Consider the following 23569-nt stretch of genomic DNA (forward strand, 5'->3'; position numbering starts at 1 on the left):
TGTTATTATAGAAATGTTTATTCCTTCGAAGAGAACTTGGGTAACAAAAAAAACGAATTACCGAATGCAGAACATTTAATTTTATTGTGTGATTAAAACGTCAAAACCTCCTTATTTCATTCCCAGTCCAAAGATAGACCGACAAAGCAGCTATTTGGTTCTCTAGTTGGTTCTCTAGTGATACTGTTTCAACAATGTTTTTTTCAAAATTTATATGTTCATTACTTGAAGAAATTATTTGGAATGTTAAAAGTCACACCCGACGAAAAATGTTTTCTATCTTGAGAAAATACAATATGTAAACTATAGATTTAACATGTACTTACTTTGTTTAAAAGAGCTAAATAAATTTAGTATAGAATGTGATTAAACTATCCTGTCCCATCTCTTCTCGGAATAGAATATCGAGTGTTTGGTAATGTTTAAGGCAGTCAGTCAGTCTTGAATCAAGCAACTTGGTCTATTATCATGATCACAAACACATCGAAAGTATAATAAGCTTTACATTTTGTTTTCGACATACGACGATGGCATGAAAATATGATATCTTATCATCAAATATTATTGCACGTTTTAGAATTCAACAAGCTTATCTTTATATTGAGTTCGCGTTTTAATTTTTGCATATAGTTGACACGAATTATTCGTACATCGTACAAAGCGCGGTATTTAAGATGAAGTCGTAAAAAAGTAGCTCAAATAAAGTATCAAAAAAATATTTGACGTCTGATAAATGATATTAAGGGATCTAATAGTAGAGTAATAATATTCTACGCTTGAGATATGGCTGGTGATGTATGCGGGCATTATTTGCGGTCCTAGAAATAATAAATCCCCAAGAAGCGTATGTTCAATAGCAAACTTAATAACGTACCAACATGTAAATCATGTCAGGCTTGGAATGTAATAGCTCTGTAGACATAAATGAGAATTTTTGTTTTAAAGGCTCAAATAAGCCTTACAATGCTATTAATTTCAATATAAAAATCCTCTGTGATTGTTTAGTTGTTGTTGGCGTCTATGACAGTTTTTTAATGTTTCCTTTTTACCAATATAGCTGAGCCATTCTTTGCTTCTTGTAAAATAGAGAAAAACAGATCCCGTAATGAAGGCCTAAAGCGGCAAAGTTAAAATGTGGCAAGTTATGTTTGATATCAGCTCATATGTTTAAAACTTTGTCAAACACTTTACAGGTATTGATGTCATTACTGCAAATAAGCTGATGTTATGTAATTTTTAACCCTGATTATCAAAGATCTAACATTTAAAACTAAGTGCTGTACAAGTAGGCTGATTCCAGAACATTTTAAGTGTAAAAAATTGAAACCGCTCAAGCCGATGTTAGTGGGCGTGAGGGATGTTGCACTTTTTCACTTTCTCTCATGTACACACTCCATCAAACCGAGTTGCAATTTTCTTGTACTTTTGTTAGAATTAATACTTCCGAGGGATCACAATTTGTCCATTTTTCTTAGAAGAGAAAGTTAACAATTTGCAGTGAGTGATTGAATTTTTGAGAAACAAAAATAACAATATGTTATTGTGTTACTCTTATGCCTTCCGTACAGCAAGAGAAGATTTTAAAGTGATTTTTTTTTTTTTTCTTTTCATGATGTGCTTTTGGTTAAATTTTTTGTTGATAATTGTTACCGATAAAAAGGAATTAATTTTTTGTTTAAATTTTAAAATTTTCAGCTATATATTTTACTTGATTAACAAGAATTTTGGAATTATTTATTTTAGTTTATTGTTTTATGAAATTTAAAAGTACAAGTCTGCATTCGTGGGGTTAAAAAAGGCTTTGGGAAATCGTAGTTTTTTTTAGAATTCTGCCTATTAAACCCTGAGGTTAAAAAGTATGAAAAAGTTTGTAGGGTTTGTCTTTTATGTTTTAAACTTTGTCTTTTTTTATTTTTTATGCTTTCTAGTTCCTATTAAAAAAAATTGTGTCAATTTTTTTTTTTATATTTTTTTTTTTTTTTTAACATTAAAAACAAAATGGGGAAATGTTTATAAAAATCAATACATTAAAATTTTATGCTTTATTCCAAGGTATTATGAATTTTTGGTTATACTTGGAAGATAAAATCAAAAAAAAAAAAAACTAATATTTAAACTCAACAGCTCGGTGTTCATTTTGTCAGCCTTTTTTTGGGCTTAATTTGACATAATTAGTCAAACATTCTCATCGACATTTCAGCAGTTACAGACTTCTGTCCTGATTACAAGACGATATAATCACCCAGTTAGCTAATCATTGACAGTTTCCATCTGTGATGGTGGCTAATTTGTGCCATTCTTGTTTTCGCCCCGCGACCCCGCCAAAGCGAAAAGTCGAGAATTAACAAATTCAAATGGCGGCGGCGCGGAGCGAAAACACGCTTATAAGCGGGGGCACGTTATAGAGATACAAACACATGAATGGCACAAATCAAGCACCATAATACCTGTCAAAGGCTTCATGTAAGTTTAATTAAAGTAACTTAGTAAAATGTTGTATTATCAAAATTCATCAGTATACAAACAATTTCCCTCGGTTTTCTTTAATTATATTCTCTGCAAAAAGGAAATTACCAAATACTGTATGCTCGCATTGACATTATAATCAAGGCAGGGGTTCAAGAAACCTTCCGAAAATACAAGTATGAAATTGGTAAGGTCTTGTAGCAATGTTGTAAATTACTTAAAATTAAATATAACGGGAATAAAAGTTTAGCAAAATTGGATTTGATTAGATATTACTAAAACTTTTTTTTTAAAACTAAAATCAGCATTAATTAAAAGAAAATCATTTTTTCAAAAAAACGGGAGCGAACATTTGTAAATCCTGATTTAAACAAATGCGATTTGATGAAACTGTCTTTTAAATAATAAAAATGAGATTTAGTAGCTTGATTTTTTTCTGTTATAGGAGACGAATTATGAATTGGAAACGCCGTTGCGTACTGATAAACAATACCTTCATACTGATAAACAATATTAACATTTTGAACAATACCATCTTCAAATGTAGGCAGAAAGTTTTAAACTGACAAATTACAACACATACTCTTTGTCAACATTACCAGATGCTGATAAACAAAACCCGATACTGATAAACAAATCAACAAATTGATAAACATCAACCTACTGATAAACTAATCAACATATTGATAACCAAATCATTAAACTGATAAACAAATCAACATATTGATAAAAAACAAACATACTGATAAACAAATCAACATATTGATAAAAAATCAACATACTGATAAACAAAGTTGAAAAAAAAAATATTAAAAAAAATAAACAAATCGAAATCATGATAAACAAAACCACATACTGATAAACAAATCCAAATACTGATAAACAAATAAACATACTGATAAACAAATCGATATTCTGATAAACAAATTCAGATACTGATTAAAAAATCCTCTTACTGATACAACCAATACATTGATAAACACTTATAAAGTCAAATATATACCAGTTCCACTGAACCATAGTGCCTTCTGCTGAAAACTCCTCGTCTTGCGGCAAGATCCGAAGCTGGTGAACTGAAAATATAAAAAAAAAAAGTTTATAAGTCATCTTACTATTTTAGGCAATACTATTGGACACATTCTTTTCCTTTGAAGATGGGGTTGTAGTTTTCATTTATTTCAAGTCAATTGCAATTACAAAAACATAGAATAAATGAATCATCAAGTCACGATTTTTGACAACAGGCCAGCTTGTTATCGTTAAAAATCGCTGAAATTGAAAAAAGAAAGTTCCAAATTATGCACAATGAACAAACACTACATTAAAGGAATGTCTAAATTAACCAAATTATCCATAATTGCTTGAACTGATGATTTTAAAAACAGGTTTCGGGAAGTAATTAACAAAACATCTGGTGATAAATTTCAAGTTACGGGCCTCTTAAATGACAGTTAGAATATTCCATTCCACAACAAAATAAACAAAATAATCAATACGTTCATTTGATAATGAGAAAACACGTTTTCTAAGGCAATAGGTGATAATAATGCATATATAACATTATCGGTGGAAATTGGCTTAAAGTTCTTCCAGTTTAAAAAGTGTTCCTGTAGTACAACAAAACAAATTATAAATGTTTAATCCATCAAAAACAGCATCACCCTAGGCAACGTATTACAAATGTTCCAACATGCCTATGTTGCATGTTTACATTTTAATTTGCAAATATTAAAGACCCGTAATTTCTCAGAAATAAATACATTTTTCCATCTGTAGGAAACGTTCAGGCAAACATTAGTATATTTGGCTTCAATACAAATACTTGTTTTACCATAAAAGTACTAAAATGCAAAAAAAAAAAAAGAAGAAAAAAAACGGTACAGATATATGGCCACTGAAAACTTCTTGGAATCTGAAACACTACGGATTACTTATTACATTGAACAAATGACATAATGTTGGTATGGTAATAAACGTATTTTAATCCTCAATTCAACTAAAGTTCGCATTGGACAATACCATCTATTAATGCACAGTGTTGAATAAAAATTTAAATCCTTGCATACATTTGCGAGAAACTTAAAGATTACTTCCAACATCTGAATTTTCATTTCTGTTGCCATAGCAATCATAGCAATGAAATAAAAACTATTTTTTACAACATACCGGTATGTAACGTGATATCATTTATGAACCAGCTTTTGTGGTGATTCTATTCGTGTATTCTGGATGAACTATTAAATATGCCGTTAAAAGAAATATAAGTATCTAGCTTTAGGATTGACAAAAATTTACGACCAAATTTCTTCTTTGATATACCATAGTTTCTTCTCCTGGGAGAGAATAAATGCTTAGAATTTTAAAGTATTATTGATCTTAAAATGAAAAAAAAATTGATATATATTTATAAAACCCCAAAGGTATATCATGTTACTGTTGGAAACGCAAGAATATTGTACTGTTTTTTTTTTTTGTTTTGTTTTGTTTCTTGTATTGAAAGAAATTTTTAACATGCAATACATTGTATATTCCTTTAAAAAAACTTATTTAGAAGACATGCCTATGGATTTTTATACAATCAGAATTGACACAAAAATGGATGTATTTGCTTTTTAGGGTGTTAATACGTGAGCTGTAATATTTTGTTAACAAGTGATATCTTTCATTGAATCTATCTGTCTAACAACCTGTATTAAACAAGTTTTTTCTTGTATTAAATTTATGTAATCTCTCTTTAAAATTTGAGCCATTCATTGTATTTTAGCAAGTCTTTTTTCAGGAGAAAAATTGTTTAGATGTGGAACATGAACTAATACACTTGTTATTATATAATTATAGTAACAAAATGGCCCATGATTTCAACTGATAGTGATAACCAGCCCGCTGAAAAAGAGTACGTGTACACAATGAAACAATGACGTCACATTTTAAATTAAAACAGCTAGTTTTAAAAGTGAAAGTAGGTTTCAAGCAAGAATCGCTTGATTTTATGATGAGAACTTAAGCTTAATTTGTACAAACACAATTTAATTGTAATCGTAAGAATAAAAATATGATATATTTCATTCCGAGAAAATAAAACGTGCTTCTTGTTTATACACATGTTGAAGGAAAACAACTCTTTAGAAGTCACTGTATCGTCGAAATCTACAAAGACAGGAATTTCAACGAAATATATATCAAAACGCTTCTATTTGAATAATCGGCCCTGAAATGAATAATGCCGTCGGGTTAAAGCCCTCAGGGCCATTATTCATTTTGCGGGTCAAGAACCACCTTCCGGCCTTACTCTGGCGTGTATAAAGTTCTTATTCTAGCACTATCAATTTTTTCTATAGAAGCAAAGAAGGCCCGAAGCGTGCATTAAATTGTACAACAATGCACTCGCCGTTCTTATTATCTCCCTGTGTTTTTTCACCATGAGGGCGCCATTTTGTTTGAACAATCTGATAAATAAAAAAGCATCTTTTGTCGAATTTTGTTGTGTAAACTATCTAGAATGAAAGAAAATGGTCTAACTAAGAAAATTAATCCAAACACCAATATCTTTAATTCAGTCGTTAACGCTGTATTGACGCTTAAAGTGTTGTCTACGTGACGTCACAATGTAGCGCCAAACAGCACGTGCAAAACAATCAAATTGAGAACGCTATTTTAATGTCGCAAATGATTTAAGTTTTACATTTATTTCACTTTTGATAATTTGTATTTCGCTTCAAAAATTATAGAGTGAAATAAAATAAACAAACAAAGTTTTATCATCGTTTTCAAAATTGGTTATTCTTAAAATGTTTCTACACACCGTAGATTTAACGACAGTTTTTTTCAACCCGCTGGAACAGCCTTTAAAGAACGTTTCTATTGGAAACACTGATAGACTGGTTTGATTTTGGAAAAATGTTCATCCTAACGGCATTTTTTAGTACAAGCAGGTAGTTGGGCTTACTTTCCTATTTCTAGTACGCTGAATTCATTTTTTGCTCTACCACGGCTGTATTTTTAGTCCTTGACCTTTAAAAATCAATTTCAAAATGGCCGCCATTGATTTTTTTTAATTTTCCCATGGGCGAGATACATACATATTTTTTTTGCATTTTAATTTAAGGCTTTGTTAATTTTAGTCTGCTGAAGTGTGTACGAGAAGAATAGATGCAAAAACAACATAATTTATTGCGGCAGCCATCTTGGATTTCAAAATGGCTGACAATTTCCTATGTTTTATACACTGTATTAAAATTAAAGTAAACAAGCACGAGAAGACATTTTACAAGGCATGTTTTCTTTTATTAGAAGTGCAGTGATACTAATTAAGACTTCCAAGCGCAGATTTTGAAAAACATCCATTAAAACTACAAACTTTATGATGCAAAAAGGTCATAATTTATACCCTAATACAACGTAAATGAGAGTCGTATTTGCGTTCACTTTGACATTGAGATGTTATTTTTATAATACTAAGAATACAATTCATGATCTTTAAATTATTGCGACGTTTTTTAAATTGGATTTGTATCGCTCTGAGGGGGGACCTGCTCAAATGTCTGTTCGTCTGTCTATCTGTCCGAGAGTCCTCTTATGTCAGTTAGGGTATTTGCGATCACAATTAGGCGTTTAGATTAATTCCGTATACCCCCCGACTATAGGATGAATCATTGGTTATGGGAGGCAAAAGACTGCTTTTGGAGTAAGAAACAAACATTAAGATAACAGACATTTTCACAAATCTCTCAGTAAGAGCCTGTCCCTGTCTGTCCGTTTTTAATTTCGTCCATATCTGTCATTTTTGGTTAGATTTTGAAATAATTGCATTAATGTGTGGCACATTGATACAATGTCATAAGAAAGACCCAGGTTTGAAGCTCGACTAAGCAAGTTAGACTTGAAAGTGCTTGAAAAAAGATGTGCATTTAAGTATTCTGTCATTAAGAGATGGATTTGAAAAAAAAGTTGAGCATAACTATACTGCCTATAACGGATTGGGAAATGATATACTTTATATTATTATTTAATCTTCAAACAGGGATACCATGAAAATTGTTTGGTTATTTCTTATGTCAATGTCAATTGCGCAAGAACATGTACTGGGACGTGAAGTGATTGAGAGCCAATTCAACAGTGCAAAGATCAGGGTCATGTCAATCAAGAAAGACAAGTTGGTAAAAGTTCATTGGTGGGGAATCCGATCGACAATTTTTCATGCACGACATGATGTTTAAAAAAAGTCTTAGTATTTCCAAAAGTAATATAGGAATCGCCATCCAGGCTTGCATTCGAAATATATATATATATATTTTCATGAAATAGACTACTTTCCTGAATAAAAGAGTTAATGTTTCTTATTGTAAGAGAAATATTCCATATGATGTTTATCCCATGGAAGCCCCAACATACTAGTGCCGAGCTTCGTGCATGAGGATAGTATTTCATTTGCTTATATAGGAAACCCGACAAGAACATGGTGGTTGTGGCCCCTGTGTTAGGACTTTTGTCGTTTACTTTGTTATCATGTGGTATTAAATTATCTGTTTGATTGACTTAGAGCAGGTGGTGTACGGGTAAAAATTTCTAAATCTTGTTTATTGTATATGCCGCCGTCCTGGAACGACAATAACTGCGTAAATGTGTAATTTGAAAAGGTCTTGTCATGCACAAGCAGGATATGTCTACAGTTAAGCTTCTATATCATAAATCATAATATAAACGTAACAAGGTGGTTGTGTCCGATCTATAACTTTCTCATTAATTGATGCCTTTTGAAATAATAATTCTGCATAAATATATGGCACATTGGGACAATGAGTCACATGTAAACCCATCTGATGATGTAAATCAAAGATCAAAATCATTCTTTCACTTCGAACAAAATATTTCCTTAAAGTGTCTAAAATGTCTGGTTAACGAGTTTGTCATTTATGGATGAATTAAAAATCATTTGGGATAAATATGGTACCACTTTGTAAGACGACATGTAGCGGACAAATATTTCTAGGTATGAGAGTGCATTTGTAGTTAGTCCAGTCCATATATGTGTTATTCAGCGAGAGCTAAGAATAAATACGTGGTACTTTGAAACAATTTGTCTTGAGTGAGAAAAGAAATATCACATAAAGTAAGATTTCAGACATTAAAGGTCATATTTTGAAGGTCATGTCCGGTCATGAATTCTGTCATTTATAAGATGGATCTTGGCATAACTGGGCATACATTTGTGGCACATTAGGACTACTTGTAATGCTTAAACATTAGGTTGATAGCTAGATAGGTCAATTTAGAACATTGATGGTTGTGTCTGTATCTTTGTCATTTAATCATGGATGCTTTTTAAAATAATAAGGCTTACTGAAGATATAAATAAATGCTTGTTAATGTTTCTAATGTTTGTAAAACTTGTAAGACTAGTAACCATGCCTTCAATGTAAAAAATGGAAAACAAGAATAACAAGGAAAGTGGCACACCCTTGTTTATCTTTGTTTTACATAATTGTCAGGATAGTGCAAAAATAGTTGGTACACATTTTAGTGACTAAAATTACATTAAGAAATACCAAAGTAAAATTATGGAGTGATAGTAGAAAAAATATGGATTAAATAATTATATTGTGGCAAATGACATCAAAATATGTTATATCATAATGGAATAAGATACTCATCAATTTCTTGAAAGATAGCCAATACAAGAACATAATAAATATGAAGATTTGAAAATATCTTAGTCACTTGAATGATTTAAAACATGAGATAGAATAAGGCCCAGCGTCCTTGGCAAAGTAACATAATTATAATGAAGACGTTGATATTAACTAAGACAATGAATGAATAAATATCAATGACTTAAGACAAAACGCAAAAAAATCTCGTATTATCAGTTAAGTTAATAAAATTTAAAGACATAGGCTTCGACGGCATATGTTACAAGATTTAGTAGCAAAAAACCAAAATGCTCTTTAAAATTATTTTGTGTTAATAAAAAAGGGTAAACAGCAGTAAATCGTCAATATATTAATTGCAAAATTGGTATAAATTATCTGTCTAATCTTCTATGCATGTACCATCATCAAATACCCGCGGGAGGCCTATAATGTTTTACTCTATATTATTCATTAACTGTAAGACAGTGCATGCTCGTAGACTATTTATGCTTCATGTTTGCGATACTTTTTTTCAGAGTGAAAGATAATAAAGATTAAAATGACTTTACCATTTATTTGAGTTTATTTCAATTAATAAATAGATGATCTGTTTTTAACCATGTCTAGGCATGTTTAAAGTTTGATTGATAAATACGACCCTTTATAAAGTAGCTATATCAATACAACAATACAAAATATCGTATAAACACATCTGCGGATATTTCTAAATTCCAAATTTCGCATTTCTCCCTTTGATATATGAATTTTGCGTAGGCCGGTGCTAGGGTGCTTGGACGGTACCTTGCAATTTCAAGTAACGTCCATGTACAGGCTCAATCAAATCGAGCCTACAACATTTTAATTTTGCCGTTTTGATCGTTTTTAGTGATTGTTTTTTATTTTAAATCGGGTCGTACAATAGATATTGTTGCAAAGAAATGCGGGCCCAGAGACATAGTCGCTGACCTGTGAAGATGACAGGCAATATTTAAAATATTTACATACTGACCTTGACTCTTGGCATTCAAATTATAAAATGACCTGGTGTCTAGTGCCCATAAAGGTTTACACAAAACTATTCTATCAAAATAAAAAAACATAAACATCTAATGGTAAATTAAAATTTGCAGGTTTTATGTAAGACATTTGGGATCTGAGATACATGATTTACATAAATTGTCCAAAAGGAATGACCTGTGATAATATGAAGTAATGATGTAAATTAAGGTGTGCAGTATACCTACACAGTGTGTACAATTCGACATGACATGTTGCTTATATCATTTTACAATGTTTGATACTCATGCGTACAGAAGGATCCATTTGTTTAAAAGCACTTTACTTATATTTGTTAAAAGGTGTCCATTTTGAAATCAAAGATGGCCGACACAGCAGTCAATGTGTAAAGCATGTATAATTATCAGCCAATTATTCCTAAAAGTAATTGAAACTTTATTCCATGTAGATTAACGGACATACGATACGATATGAACAGGAATTTTTTTTTTTAAGTAGATGGTAAAGGACAATGGCGGCCATTTTGATTTGATCTTTAGAAGGTCAAGGACTTCGAGTACAGCCGTGGTAGAGCAAAAAATGGATTCAGCGTACCCGAATTATGTAAAAACGATTGACTACCTGATTGTACTAAAAAATGCCGTTAGACTCTTAACGGAGGGTCTTTTCTGAAAATCAAACCCGTCTATGAGGCGAAAAACAAAAATAACCACCAAACAAAAAGTCCAACTTTATAATAATAATTATATTTTTCTTGACGTGTTAGAATGGAAATATATATTAATTCTTCGTGCATTATTGTATAATAATGCACGTTTTTCGTGCAAATGCTTTGTAATTAATCAATCACTCAGGCCTATCGGCTTTCGTGATTATATTGCTACGCATTTGAACTCAAACCGTGCATTATTCTAAAACAATGCACTCAGAATTAATATCTATTTCCTAATTATATTTTAATAAAAAGAATTTTTGTAAGTGGCGATTTAATGTGTTATCTAAAATGTCCTCAAGAAGTCAAGTCATTAAAAACAGCATTATTTTATATCGAACTAAGGTAGCCTAACTTTAATGTTTTCCCGCCAAAAAATCTAACATCGCCAAATATCATATTAATTTAATCGGTCATTTCCGGAATTTTATTTTTCACGATTTTCGGTATTCAATATTTGTTAACCGTTTATAACCGGAATTTTGTACAAAGCGATAAACGATGATTTATTGTAAGTAATCTAATGCCCAGGATTAAAAAACTTCCGAACATAACCGTTTTGCTACGGTATTGGCCGATGTTAGAAATTTTGGCGGGAAAGCATTACCGTAAGACTACCTCAACATCATGCATCAGTATCACAATGGAACCAAAGCGTTGAAAACTATTTATCTATTTAGAAAGTATAAAAGACATTTACCTATTGAACAAGAACAATTGTCACTTATCTGTTAAACAAGAACGAAGGCTTTATGTCCATTGAATAAGAACGAATTCAATTTATTTGTTGAAAAAGTACGCCTAGCATTCGTCTGCTGGATTACAAGGAAGGCCATTTATCTCTTGAAAACAGACGAAGGCTATTTATTTATTGCAAAGTTTTTCCAACTGCGTTATTTATCTTGAAGACTGTTTTTTTAGCACAAAATTCAATTTTTAATTATTGGAAATCTTGAGTTTTTCATGCAGTCGATTTAGGTAAGGATTACACAATTCATATTTTTAGGCTTTAGTACCTCAGTTGAGTCCCTTTAAGTGATAAAATCATATATGAGCATATTAAATAATTGATGGTAAGCGGTTATTGGTAAACGTTAGTAAAACTTACATTTGGTTTATCTGTTTAATGTATCGATTGCAGTAATTTAGTAGAGACATTGCCTGATATAGAAACAATTATGCCGGAAAAGACAACCCCGAAGAGGGAATCTTTAAAGTTAAAGGTAAGTTCAATATCTAGGTAATATAATGTGACAAGCACAAACTTCTTTATTTTTAATCTCAGAGATTGAGAGTTGGACATCGTGATCCGCTACCACTGTCCTTGAACATGTTTACGTGAAGTAAGTGTCAAAAGTCGAGACTTTGCTCCTTGATGGAGCTAAATTCAAAGATATCCCTGATAGCTAGATTAACAAGACTTAGTCTTAGCGACAAAATATTGTCTCTGAATAAGATAGAAGTCTCCCCTGAGAATGTCAAAATTGTAAGAATTTATGTATTCCTACAAATTCATCTCTTATTATTCAGAAGAAAAATCAAAATAAAACATATCATTGTTCCCCCCCCCCCCGCTCGTAACTTGATAAATAGATAAATAAATAAAAAGTAAAAAAAAAAGCATCACAAAACACAGGAACAAAGTTATCGAGATAGATACAAACATATGACAATGTTCATATCATAAACTTTACAAAGTTAATAAGTTCTACGCAGTCAGTGATACTATTTTAAACAACATTCAGTGTTGTTATATTTTCCTGTCCTTCCGGATCTATAAAGTGTTGAAAATTGAGTACCGCTCAAGCCGGTGCTAGGGGGCGTGAGGGATGTTGCACTTATTCATTATCCCTCATGTACAGACTCAATCAAACCGAGTCTGCAATTCTTATGTTAGTTTGTTGTGATTAATGCTTCCTAGGGATCACTTTGTTTCCAGAATTTTGCTAAATTTTGATCTCTGAATTATATTGACTAAAGTATTAATGACATCTGTTTATGTATTTCTGAATGTGATATGAAATCACCTCTTAGCACTATTTACACTAGTAGAATAATCAGAACTTTTTACAGTATTTGCTTATGTAGCAATCAAATATAACCAATAAAATGTTTATTCAAAAGATGAGTGAAATCTTTTGCGACACTCCTATCTGGAAAAAACTATCGACCTTTTACAATCGTTAACGTAGAAGAAAACAAAGCATTTATGGAACGTCGGTGGTTCTACTCAGGTGCCCGTTCGTGCCTGAAATAATGCACGGAAGAGCACCTGGGGTCTTCCTCCACCAGTAAAGCTGGAATGTCGCCAAATGACCTAGTAACGGTGTGACTTAAACCCAAAACAAACAAAATCATTCAAATAGGCCTAAAAATGCATAAAGATCTATCATCAATTCAATACCGATTATATTTATATATATTCCATTGCATTATTTTCAATTTTGAGTGTACCAGTTGAGTTATGACAAATTTCAAATTTTATTAAAAATGAAGGTTATTGGACCTGTTTTTATACAAGTCAGTGTAATTGTATAGCTGAAGCATAGGCTATCTAACAAAGATAGATATAACATTTGTAACTGTACAGGTTAAAATGATTTTTGGTTATGATTTTGTAAAACAACTTCATCTTTAAATGTAATCTCGAAACTGCTATTACTAGTATTCTGAAACGATACAAAAGTTTAACTTGACTGAATCCTAAATATACAGTAGAAAAGAGAACATAAAAATCGGATGAAATTCAACTGGAAACATGAATTTATATAACTATACTATTTAGCTTTGGCATAACAGTGTCATTTTTGTCTCAGTAATATCCTCTACCTTGTGGAGGATATATATTTACAATTGTTAGTCACGCTTTTCTGCTGCCACTCTTTCCTTCGTCCGTCTGCAGACTGACGAAAAAGTGATATATATATATATATATATATAATATATATTATATATATATATATATATATATATATATATATATATATATATATATATATATACATATATATATATATATATAATATATATATATATAGTCCATTATGTGTTCTACGGACACATTCCATGTTCTTATATGCTTACTTATACTCTTGTGATATCAAAATGTCAAGAATATTCAATTATCTCCTTCAGCAGGATAAATGGCGTGCATCATAATACGATTATGCAAAAAAACATATTACCATACTTGTTCTGAGAAACAGCTTTTTAATACCATTAATGCCATGTAAGAGCCGTCTGTCGTGTCTTCATACAAAGATAGAAAAATAAGTGTCTTTATAGGGGAAAAACGAAAACAACAAAAAGTATCAATAGTATTCGAATAAAAATTTAAAATAACAGCAAAATTGCATACTCAGTTTGATTGTTTATGTCTGTCCATGAGATGTAATGAAAAAAGTGCAATATTCTTTATGCCCCCTAGCACCGCCTGAGGCAAGCAATGCCTAATGTTCAATACTTAACGTGCCGGATCAGGAAAAATATACTAATATTATAGTGCAACATTTTACATCTGCAAGTCTTTATAAATTGGCATATCACATTAATATTTACAAGTTACGAAACATTCAACAATTGCGCGGCTCGTCATTAAAAAACACATTCGCAGCATTAAGTACAATATCAAAAAGTATGTGACTATTGGAAGGTCACATGTACAATGATGTAAATAAAAAATAGAAAATATCGATTGGATGGAAATAGTTGGTAAAGCAATAAATAATATATGTGTACGTGTAAACTATTTTGTTTGGCATCAAATAAAAATATTTCACATTCATTTATATTTGCGGTTGATTTGTAAAGAGCTTTATTTTAGATTTTTATGTGTAATGGTATGATCATGTAATGGTATGAATATGAAATTATTTGAATATGTAATGATGTCATTGAAATAATGATTTTTTAGACAGTTTTGATGACATTAAAGCAAGACTTATTCTGAAAATTAATATACGGCTATTTGATAGCACACAAAAACTGGAAAAAGGGAAATCCTTCTGTAGAATTACATGGACAATTGCAGACCTTATTTGGTCTGTTCATGGGGATGATGGGAAAGTGCAACATCCTGCACGCCTCCTAGCACCGGCTGAAGCGCTATTTAACATTCAACACTGCGCTGGATCAATGAGGTACACGGTCATTGTTTACAGCTGTCACACAGCTTGTGTGAAGTAATAAAATCATATGGTAATGAGAAAATCCCCCGACACAATGTTAACAACAAAATTGCACGAAAATTGCATACTCGGTTTAAGGTTATCGTACTGTAATGCTTTCTCGCCCCCAAAAATGTAACATCGGCCAATATCGTTGCAAATCGATTATTTCCGGAACGTCATTTTTTTCAAAGTTTAAGGCATAAGATTATTTACAATCACTCTTCCTTTATCGCTATACACTAAATTCCGGTTATAAACGGTTAAAAAAATATACAATACCAAAGAGTGTGACAAATAACGTTCAGGAAATTACCAATCTATTACGAAAGTGGCCGATGTTAGATTTTTCTGGTGCGGGAAAGCATTGCAGTAAAACTACCTTTATTGCGTCTGTTAAGCATACTATTGGTGCTAAGTCAGCACTTAATAGTCTATTTAAAGATGTAATAGCTTCAAAATCAATATATATATATTGGGGTGATGATAATATCTAACCATCTATTCTCTGAAGCCGTGTGTTAGCATAGGCTCCCTTAAGAACAGTCATAAATTCATGCTTCATATCGGATACGAAATCTTGGCAGATCTTATGTAAATAACATTAAGTACTCCAGTGAAGGAATTTCTAAAAAAAAACTCGGAGTACGGCTCTTCAGGGTATTTTAAAGAACCCATTAAAGGCAAAATTTCCAGAAGCTCTTGACTAACAGAAAATAGTTGAAGTTTTACTAATTGACAATCTTTGACCAAACTTTGAAGCTCTCGCTCTACTGCCAATAACAATCATGCTTCTGAAAAAGTAAAGGAATTGCTATTGATATAATCAGTGTATAAACGCGTAAACAGACAGATAAAATGACCTGAAATTACAAACATTTCTCGCACATACTGCAGAAGGGGAATTCAGAAAGGTTTTAACAATTTTCTCGCTTTCAATGCAGCAATCATTCTTGTAAAGTTTGTATTTTTTACTTCCACAAATGTATACCTATGTATTTAAATCCAAAGTATTCCTCATGTTTTAGAGGAAAAAAAATGGCATGACATCAAATGTAATTTGCATACATGTTATTGTCAAAATTCAGAAAACAAAACCTTCAACCTAAGTAGGAAAACCTTTCTTATGATGATTCGAATGAATCTTTTTTCTGTTAAAACAATTTACCATAGAAATCAGATCCAAGTCCTTAGAGTTACATTACTTAGACAAAAGTTGCATAGCATGACAATTTATGCACCGGTAAATTATATGCTACATACTCCAAGGGATATAATATTTCAGACGAAACAATCTTGCGCAGTGTCTACAATAAAGAACAGTATGTAGAAAATATTATCGAATTATATATGAAATTTATTATAACATTGCTATCAAAACAATTGTTCAGGTACATAAATTATCAAAACTCTGAGGGTAATCAGTGCTTATTATAATGCCTTTTTCTCCTCGGGAAAAGTCAAAACACCTCATAAGCACATGTACTGCGGAAAGTTGAATAGAAATTTATTTGAATGTTTACTGTCTAGGTGACCACTGTTTATTAAAATTTATACTAATGGAGTCCAGGATTTATCGTAACGTTGCTAATTGTCGGTGGAAGCACACGTTCAGCAATTTGTCCTGTCGTAGAAATAGAGAGAAAAAGAGACGTAAAGTACTGTATCAGATGATTACCAGTTGGAAACCAATTAATGTTTCCTGATTTTTACAGTGTGTTAAATTGTAAAATATAACCTTACTAATGTACAGTACAAAACTACTCGAACAAAACAACAAGAACAACGACCCCGATCGCGATGATAAAATATGGTTTGGCAACACGAGTCCTTGAATTGATGGCATTTTACTACGTAACCTGTATGAGACAGGCTTCTCCGTCAAACCTGCTGCGGCGCCGTCCGTCAGTAGATCTAGATTGATAAAAAACAACAAAAAAAAAAACAGTAGCCTTTGAGGGAACTATTGCGTTACATCACATTTCAAGTCAAGTAATATATATGATGGAACTTACATTATTACTAGACTATAAGAATGAATGTCAAAGATATTTCTTTTTTCTTATCTTGTATCAAGAAATAAGATTTCGTGCTTTGTAATATGATTGTGCAATTCCTCAAGCATACATTAATGTGGTTAATGCCTCTCTTATATACGTATGTCATGCCTTTAGACAGTCATATAAACCTGTTTTGACTTCTCTTCAGATGAAGAAAAACTCCCATTACTGTTATCTGTTAACTGTCTATTGTTTTCTGCTGTCACTGATATTGATAAAATTATACTAAATATATTTGTTGGTATATGCGATGAAGCAGTAAAGGAGCAGGGACCTTTCCAATCCTTTCCCATCTTTTTAAATTTTTGTTCATTAAATGAATTTACCCCGGCAGCTTTCAACTGCATGTTTTAAGTCGATCAAGTCGGCCAATTTTATAGAAAATGGCTGGAATACAAATGTTTTTTTTTGTGTGTGTCATCGCTGGCTTTAATTGATTCTTTAATGAAAATCGAAACTAACTTGTTTTAATGAAGCCTGGCTGGCATTTTGACACTGTAGGATAAAATGTATGTGACGTATTAATCTTCATTTCGTATTTAGCCGTGTTAAAATGTTATCTTAATGAGAACAGATTGAGAGAGGAGTTATTGATCTTGTTTGCGACTGTACTTCCATTATCAGATATTTAAGTTGATAGTGTAGGTAAATTAAGCATAACTATAACATATCACGGCAGATAGAAACTGTTTGCTTGCATAAAGTTTAAGGAGCATGATTCTTAGGCCATGTCAAAATAACAAGAAAAACAAAAACAATGCTTCAAATAGTTTTAAGTAATGAAATAAAAATAACGCTATTCATATAACATACCCACTGTGCCTGAAAAATGTTTGTATCGTTATTTCTTAAAAGCTTCATATTTTTGTGTACTTTTATAGGTTCAAAAAAACTTTTTGGGCAATTATCTTACCAATCTTTCTCGTCTGTTGCAGTACCGCAGATAAAGTGATGGAAATGTATGGAAGTCAAGATAAATCTTTGTTTACATTTTGCTACTTTTATGACAAATAATTTCGCATTTACCCGTTACATTCTTCAGGTTAAAAGAATCTAACATGATCAAAAGATATCATTAAAATGTTATTTAACTCATGTTGGTCCATATAAAGAAGTAAATATTTATTTGTTTCTGAGGCATAATGTGCTTTTTATATACACACTAAAAGTTTGCAATTATGCGATCAATGTGTACAATGATGTTAAAAGAGTTATAAATTTAGTTGAAGTTAGTTTATGATATATCATACTTTTAAGTTATTAGATGTCATTTATAGATTTTTAAGTATCAGCGTTCATCACTCAATTGCTCAGTTCATCACTCAAAATGATTTAACTGTTGGCAATTAAGTTTTAAATTGAATGTTATCACAACATATTTCCTAGCTTCGAAGTTTTAAACATACCATAAAAGCGTTGGTTACTCAGTTACAACGAGGACTTGATATTTCATTTCATTGCCTCATCAGACGGCAGGTTCAATATATTGTTTAGATAAGATAAACAACTTCAAACAACTGCACTTTCACTATTATTCCTCAATATATGAATCATTGTGTTTCCCCCCTCTTAAACAGTTTCCTACAAAAGTGTTCACTTTGTAGATCTAGATATTACAATCATTTTTGGGAATTGTGAAAATTATTAGATTGGTTTTTAAACCAATTAATGCATAATACGTATAAAGAAAAGTTTTAAGCATCTTAAAATTTCCAAAAGAAAAACTTTTCAAAAGTACAGCAAACGTAAAAATTTCCCCCCCCCCCCCCATGGACTTTAAACCCCAACCGGACACATCGCATGTCATTGAAAATAATACTATCAGAAAAAAGGCACCGATTTAAATAATAAATTAATGCCATAAAATATTGGGTTCATGATTTAAAAAATTTTTTATCACATGGGCGGGAAAATTTTAAAAGATATCTCATCACAGTTTCATAAGCATTAGTTACTCAGTTACTAACATTGAATATGATATAAAAAGGAGAACATATTAAACTTATTTATTTATTGTTTTACAACCAATTACGTGTCAACTTCAATTCCACGTACTCATAAATCCATTTCGAACATGAACCTTTTATTTCGTCATGCTATGTTTTTATTTATGATCGTTTTTGTAGTATTTAAGGAAGGGCTTTTAATTAAAAAAAGCACAAAAAGGGAAAGCAAAATTTTAAAAAAGCCTTGAAAACTTGGGGAATTTTTAAAGTGTGGAAATTCGACGAAAATCTTAGGGTACAATTGGTCACAAATTTTTTTTTTCACAATTTAAAATAAAGAAAATATTCTTGAATGAATCGAATAAAAAATGCGCCCGATGTGATATCATTAATTTATAGGGTAAAAATTTTTTGATTTTTTTTAAAAACCGTTTATGTATGCTCCTTTAGTTTAATATAAATAAATTAAACAAGAAAAACCAGTTTTTTTTTTAGGCGGCTGCTTAACTTTCAGCGTTTTCATTAAAACCCGGTATTTTTATTATCTTTTAAAAAAAATGTTTTAGTTTAAACGTTAAGGTGCAAAGGGTTGGTTATAATTGACAAATTTTTTCTGTTTTTTTTAAACATGCAAAGTGAAGTTGTTAATTGGGTTTTTTTCTTAAAACATTTGATGTAGAAAGATTCATATGTTTTAACGAGAAAAAGCGCAATCTTTTGACATCTGGACATTAGTGCATTAAAAGTAGTCTAATTGATTATTCAAATGTTAGGGTTTTTTGTCAAAATTGTCCATCATTTTGACATTAACTCAGTGGTGGTAGTTAATGCATATGTTATATTGACCAAATAGCCACGCCTTTTGACATTCTCAAGGGAGGTAGTCAGATTCATATTGTTTAATGACCATCCTTTTGACATTGTTGTTTTATTGGAATTACTCAAGTAGATATTTGTCTAATGACACAATAGTGCAACAATATGACATAAAAGCATTGGTGATAGTGATTGGTGATTCGTATAAATTAACGACAAATAATGCAATATTTTGACATGCCCCGTGTTGTATACATTTGTACTATGATAAAAATGACTTCTTGATATTTTAAACGAACGAACGACTGTTTAAGTCGTAGTAATATGTAATTGTGCTGAAAGATCATGTGCCATAGAAAAGATAGTTTAATAGCTAGATGTATAAGAAATGTACAGCATATTTAACATATCAACAGGGTTGCTTGGCATTAATTTTTTAGCAGACAAATGAGCGAGGTACTTTGAGAAAAATAATATAATTAATAGTAATAACATGCCAAGAAGACAAACAAATTTACATGGTACTTAGACAAAATTATATGATTGCTTGACTAAATAATAAAATAACGAAGGCGAAATAGCATGATGCGAGGTCGAAATATGAATGTTGAACATCATAAAATGTCATTAAGACTAATTTCTATGGAACAAAGACAAACAAAACGGCTGCATGACATGAAAACGTGTTGTGTGACAAATTACACATTATTAAGACTAAAACACTAATCGTTGACTTTTGAAAAAAAAAAGCAGAATATTTCAGAGACAAAGAAATAATAGCGCATGCGGTTGACGTTACTTTATCACATGATGTCGCATGTTTTCCGCGTATTAATAATTTTCACGTTTGTAACGTCGGTCTTCTTTGGATAAACGTGAAGTTTATTTAAACTATGTACATGGCAACTGTCAATTTATAAAGATATACATTTTTTATCTCAAAAAAGGACGTTTGCAGTATTGTTAATTCGTTATAAGAATAATTGACATATTTCAACGGTTGTTTGAAACATAACCCTCGACTAGCGGGTCCGGCTATATGTGCAATTAACCGTTTGTTTATATAGGGCTAAAACCTTCTGTCATCAATCTTTATAACTTCGTATATAACTGCAAGTAAAACATTTATCTTTATATCGTATACCTTTACGTACCTTTTTATATATTTTGATTAAAATTTCAAATCCTATACGTCATATATACACATGAACGTTATACAAAATCAGAACGCTGTGTGACATAACAAGATGTTCAATTGACAAAGGTTTACATAATTTGTGCATGGTTCCTTTGTTAACAAGTTAAAGATATCTCATTCGCTACTCAATATAACTCGACATATATGAAAGACGGACTATATAGTACTTAGATCGGACGAGCTGTCAATATTACAAGAATAAGCATATCGTATAGATAATTTTATACAGCTTTAAAAAGAAGACAGCACATGTTCTGGTTATATCAAAATATTGTACAAACGCATCAAGTAAAGCTAACCTTTTAACATGACCTGTTGATTACAAAGCGTAGTCTTTACATGTTTATTATGACAAATTATATAGCACAATTGCTGCAATATTTTATATAATATCGTAAAAGAACTCATAAAACCATTTGTAACTTCGGGAAAGTTTAAAAGCACTACACAACACAATAACGGTTTGGCGTTCAAAAAATAAAGCAAAAAGCTGTCAACCAAAATGGCAATAAATACTCAAAGATTGTAATGCACATTAATGAAACATTAGAGACAATCATGCAAAAGCTTCCTATATTAAAAAGTAGTACCTCAATGCCCTTTGTCGATAACTATCCGGAATAAAAACAGTTGGGACAAGATCATGGTAACAGTGGGCAATTGATGCTCTGACGTCACGCTTTACGTCAATACTGTTTTGCCGAGATCTTGTGTCCAGGTGGCCGCTTTGTTTCATTCGTTCTTTGAAAAACGATGGCTTTGGACGGGCTCTCATTGAATGAGACCTGGTGCGAAATTTTTGCTTAAAACAATCCATTGTCAATGTATATATATATAATTAGTTTTAATGCTTTCACAAATTCAAATACATTGTACAATTATAAGTCAAAAAATGTGTTTAACGTTTGATAATAATTATACTGCGGTTGTGATAGAAATGTAAATTCCCAAACGAAAGGGTTATTATCTTTAAAATCATGCACATTCATCCTGGACGAAGATTAAATGAAGCGAGCAATAAACATGTTTTAAATGATCCCAACTTGAAATTAAGACGACGATAAATAACTTCTTGATAAGTTTTTTTTTAATTTGAATATCACACTGCATTAAATATTCACACACGATTCTTATTCTGTATTGTGAGCTTAATGTTTCCTTTCGAATTCACGTCTGATAGGAGTTTTATTGTCTTATATAGACAGATATTCTCACAAATACTTGCTGCTGTTATCGCCGCGGATTATTGGAAAAATTCCGTGACATTAGAAATACCAATGGTTCTCAGCTCATCTAAACTTCACAATTCCAATCAACAACTTGTGTCTTATATCGATATAATACATGCTTGTCACGAACGTTTTAAAAATTGAAAACAATAAGCTACTGTTCAAGACATCTTCTCCCAAGTAATACAACACTTTCATTAGAGCCACAAATCCAAAAGGAAACACCATTAAGTTAAAAAAGCCTCTGGCAAAGAAGCTCTTTTACGAAACAAAAACATAATCATTTACATAATTGTTAACAGGATGAAGAATAGCCTGTGTGTATAAGAACATAAGTGATTAGATTAACATCAGGCAAAACAGGTACGTTTGAGCAAGGATCTTCCTTTAGCCAAATTGTAAAATTAAAGATAATTGTAACCTTGCTACCTGTATAGATTATCAGCCAACTTTAATATTGATAGCTCAATGCTGTTAGAAAGAAGATCCTTTCGAAAGTAATAAAAACAAAACAAGAATGCTGCCTCCTTTTAATTGAGTCTAAACAACATCTTCCAGGCCCGCAAGCTGCATGCACCAGCTTAGCAATAAAACGCTTCATCGTTTTTTAAAACAATCAATACAGAAAAAGAATTTTGCTTTAATATGTAACGCATAATTTCAGTACAACACTTTATGCAAAAATGACATTACTTGTTAAATGATAATTGTTATTTGTTTATTAATTATTTATTTATTTAAGACTTTTCGCGGCACCGTTGATTTTAGAGAGCATTGGCAATTTATGCAGCAATATTATCCAAATATCCTAATACATAGCTTACTGAGCAATAGTATTCAAAACCATTTAGTTACAACTTTCGTAACTAAATGACCGATGTCGTTGTACCATTTATTGAAGCTCCCTGACGACTCTAATTACTCACTTCTCAAATCACTCTTAATATCATTGCTTACTGAGCTTTTTAAAGAACACTCTTCTGCGTTGCCTTTGCTTAAGAGGTATTTTAAAAGCAACATCCGTTGATTTAGCTAATTGATCAATGCTCTTTCAGGCTCTAAACACCTAGTTATTTTAGCATTTGTTATAATGTAAAGATTTATTACTGATTGATTATCATCCAAAAGCCGTTGATTTAGCCAATTGATCAATGCTCTTTCATGCGCCAAAACACCTAGTTATTTCAGCATTGGTTATAAACTATTTACCTTGACCATGAATGCGTATTATTGTAGTATTTACTCGTAAAATACGTTGTAGTGTAATTATGTGATTTTGTCAGTAACAATTGGCCAAACGAAGTATCTGTATAAAAGCAATATCTTAGTT

At 31.4% G+C, this 23569-nt stretch overlaps 1 protein-coding gene across 1 annotated transcript in view; it reads right to left on the reverse strand.

Moving 5' to 3' along the window:
- Positions 1-23569, reverse strand: part of LOC132755967 (GTPase-activating Rap/Ran-GAP domain-like protein 3) — a 76291-nt gene that overhangs the window by 4871 nt on the left and 47851 nt on the right. The window contains exon 2 of the mRNA XM_060746909.1: positions 3470-3539. Within this exon, the coding sequence (XP_060602892.1) occupies positions 3470-3539 (70 nt within the window). The remainder of the gene's footprint in view (positions 1-3469; positions 3540-23569) is intronic.

The sequence above is a fragment of the Ruditapes philippinarum genome, unplaced genomic scaffold, assembly GCF_026571515.1.
Source record: "Ruditapes philippinarum isolate M1 unplaced genomic scaffold, ASM2657151v2 ctg2801_1_1_1_1, whole genome shotgun sequence".
In the NCBI taxonomy this organism is placed as follows: domain Eukaryota; kingdom Metazoa; phylum Mollusca; class Bivalvia; order Venerida; family Veneridae; genus Ruditapes; species Ruditapes philippinarum.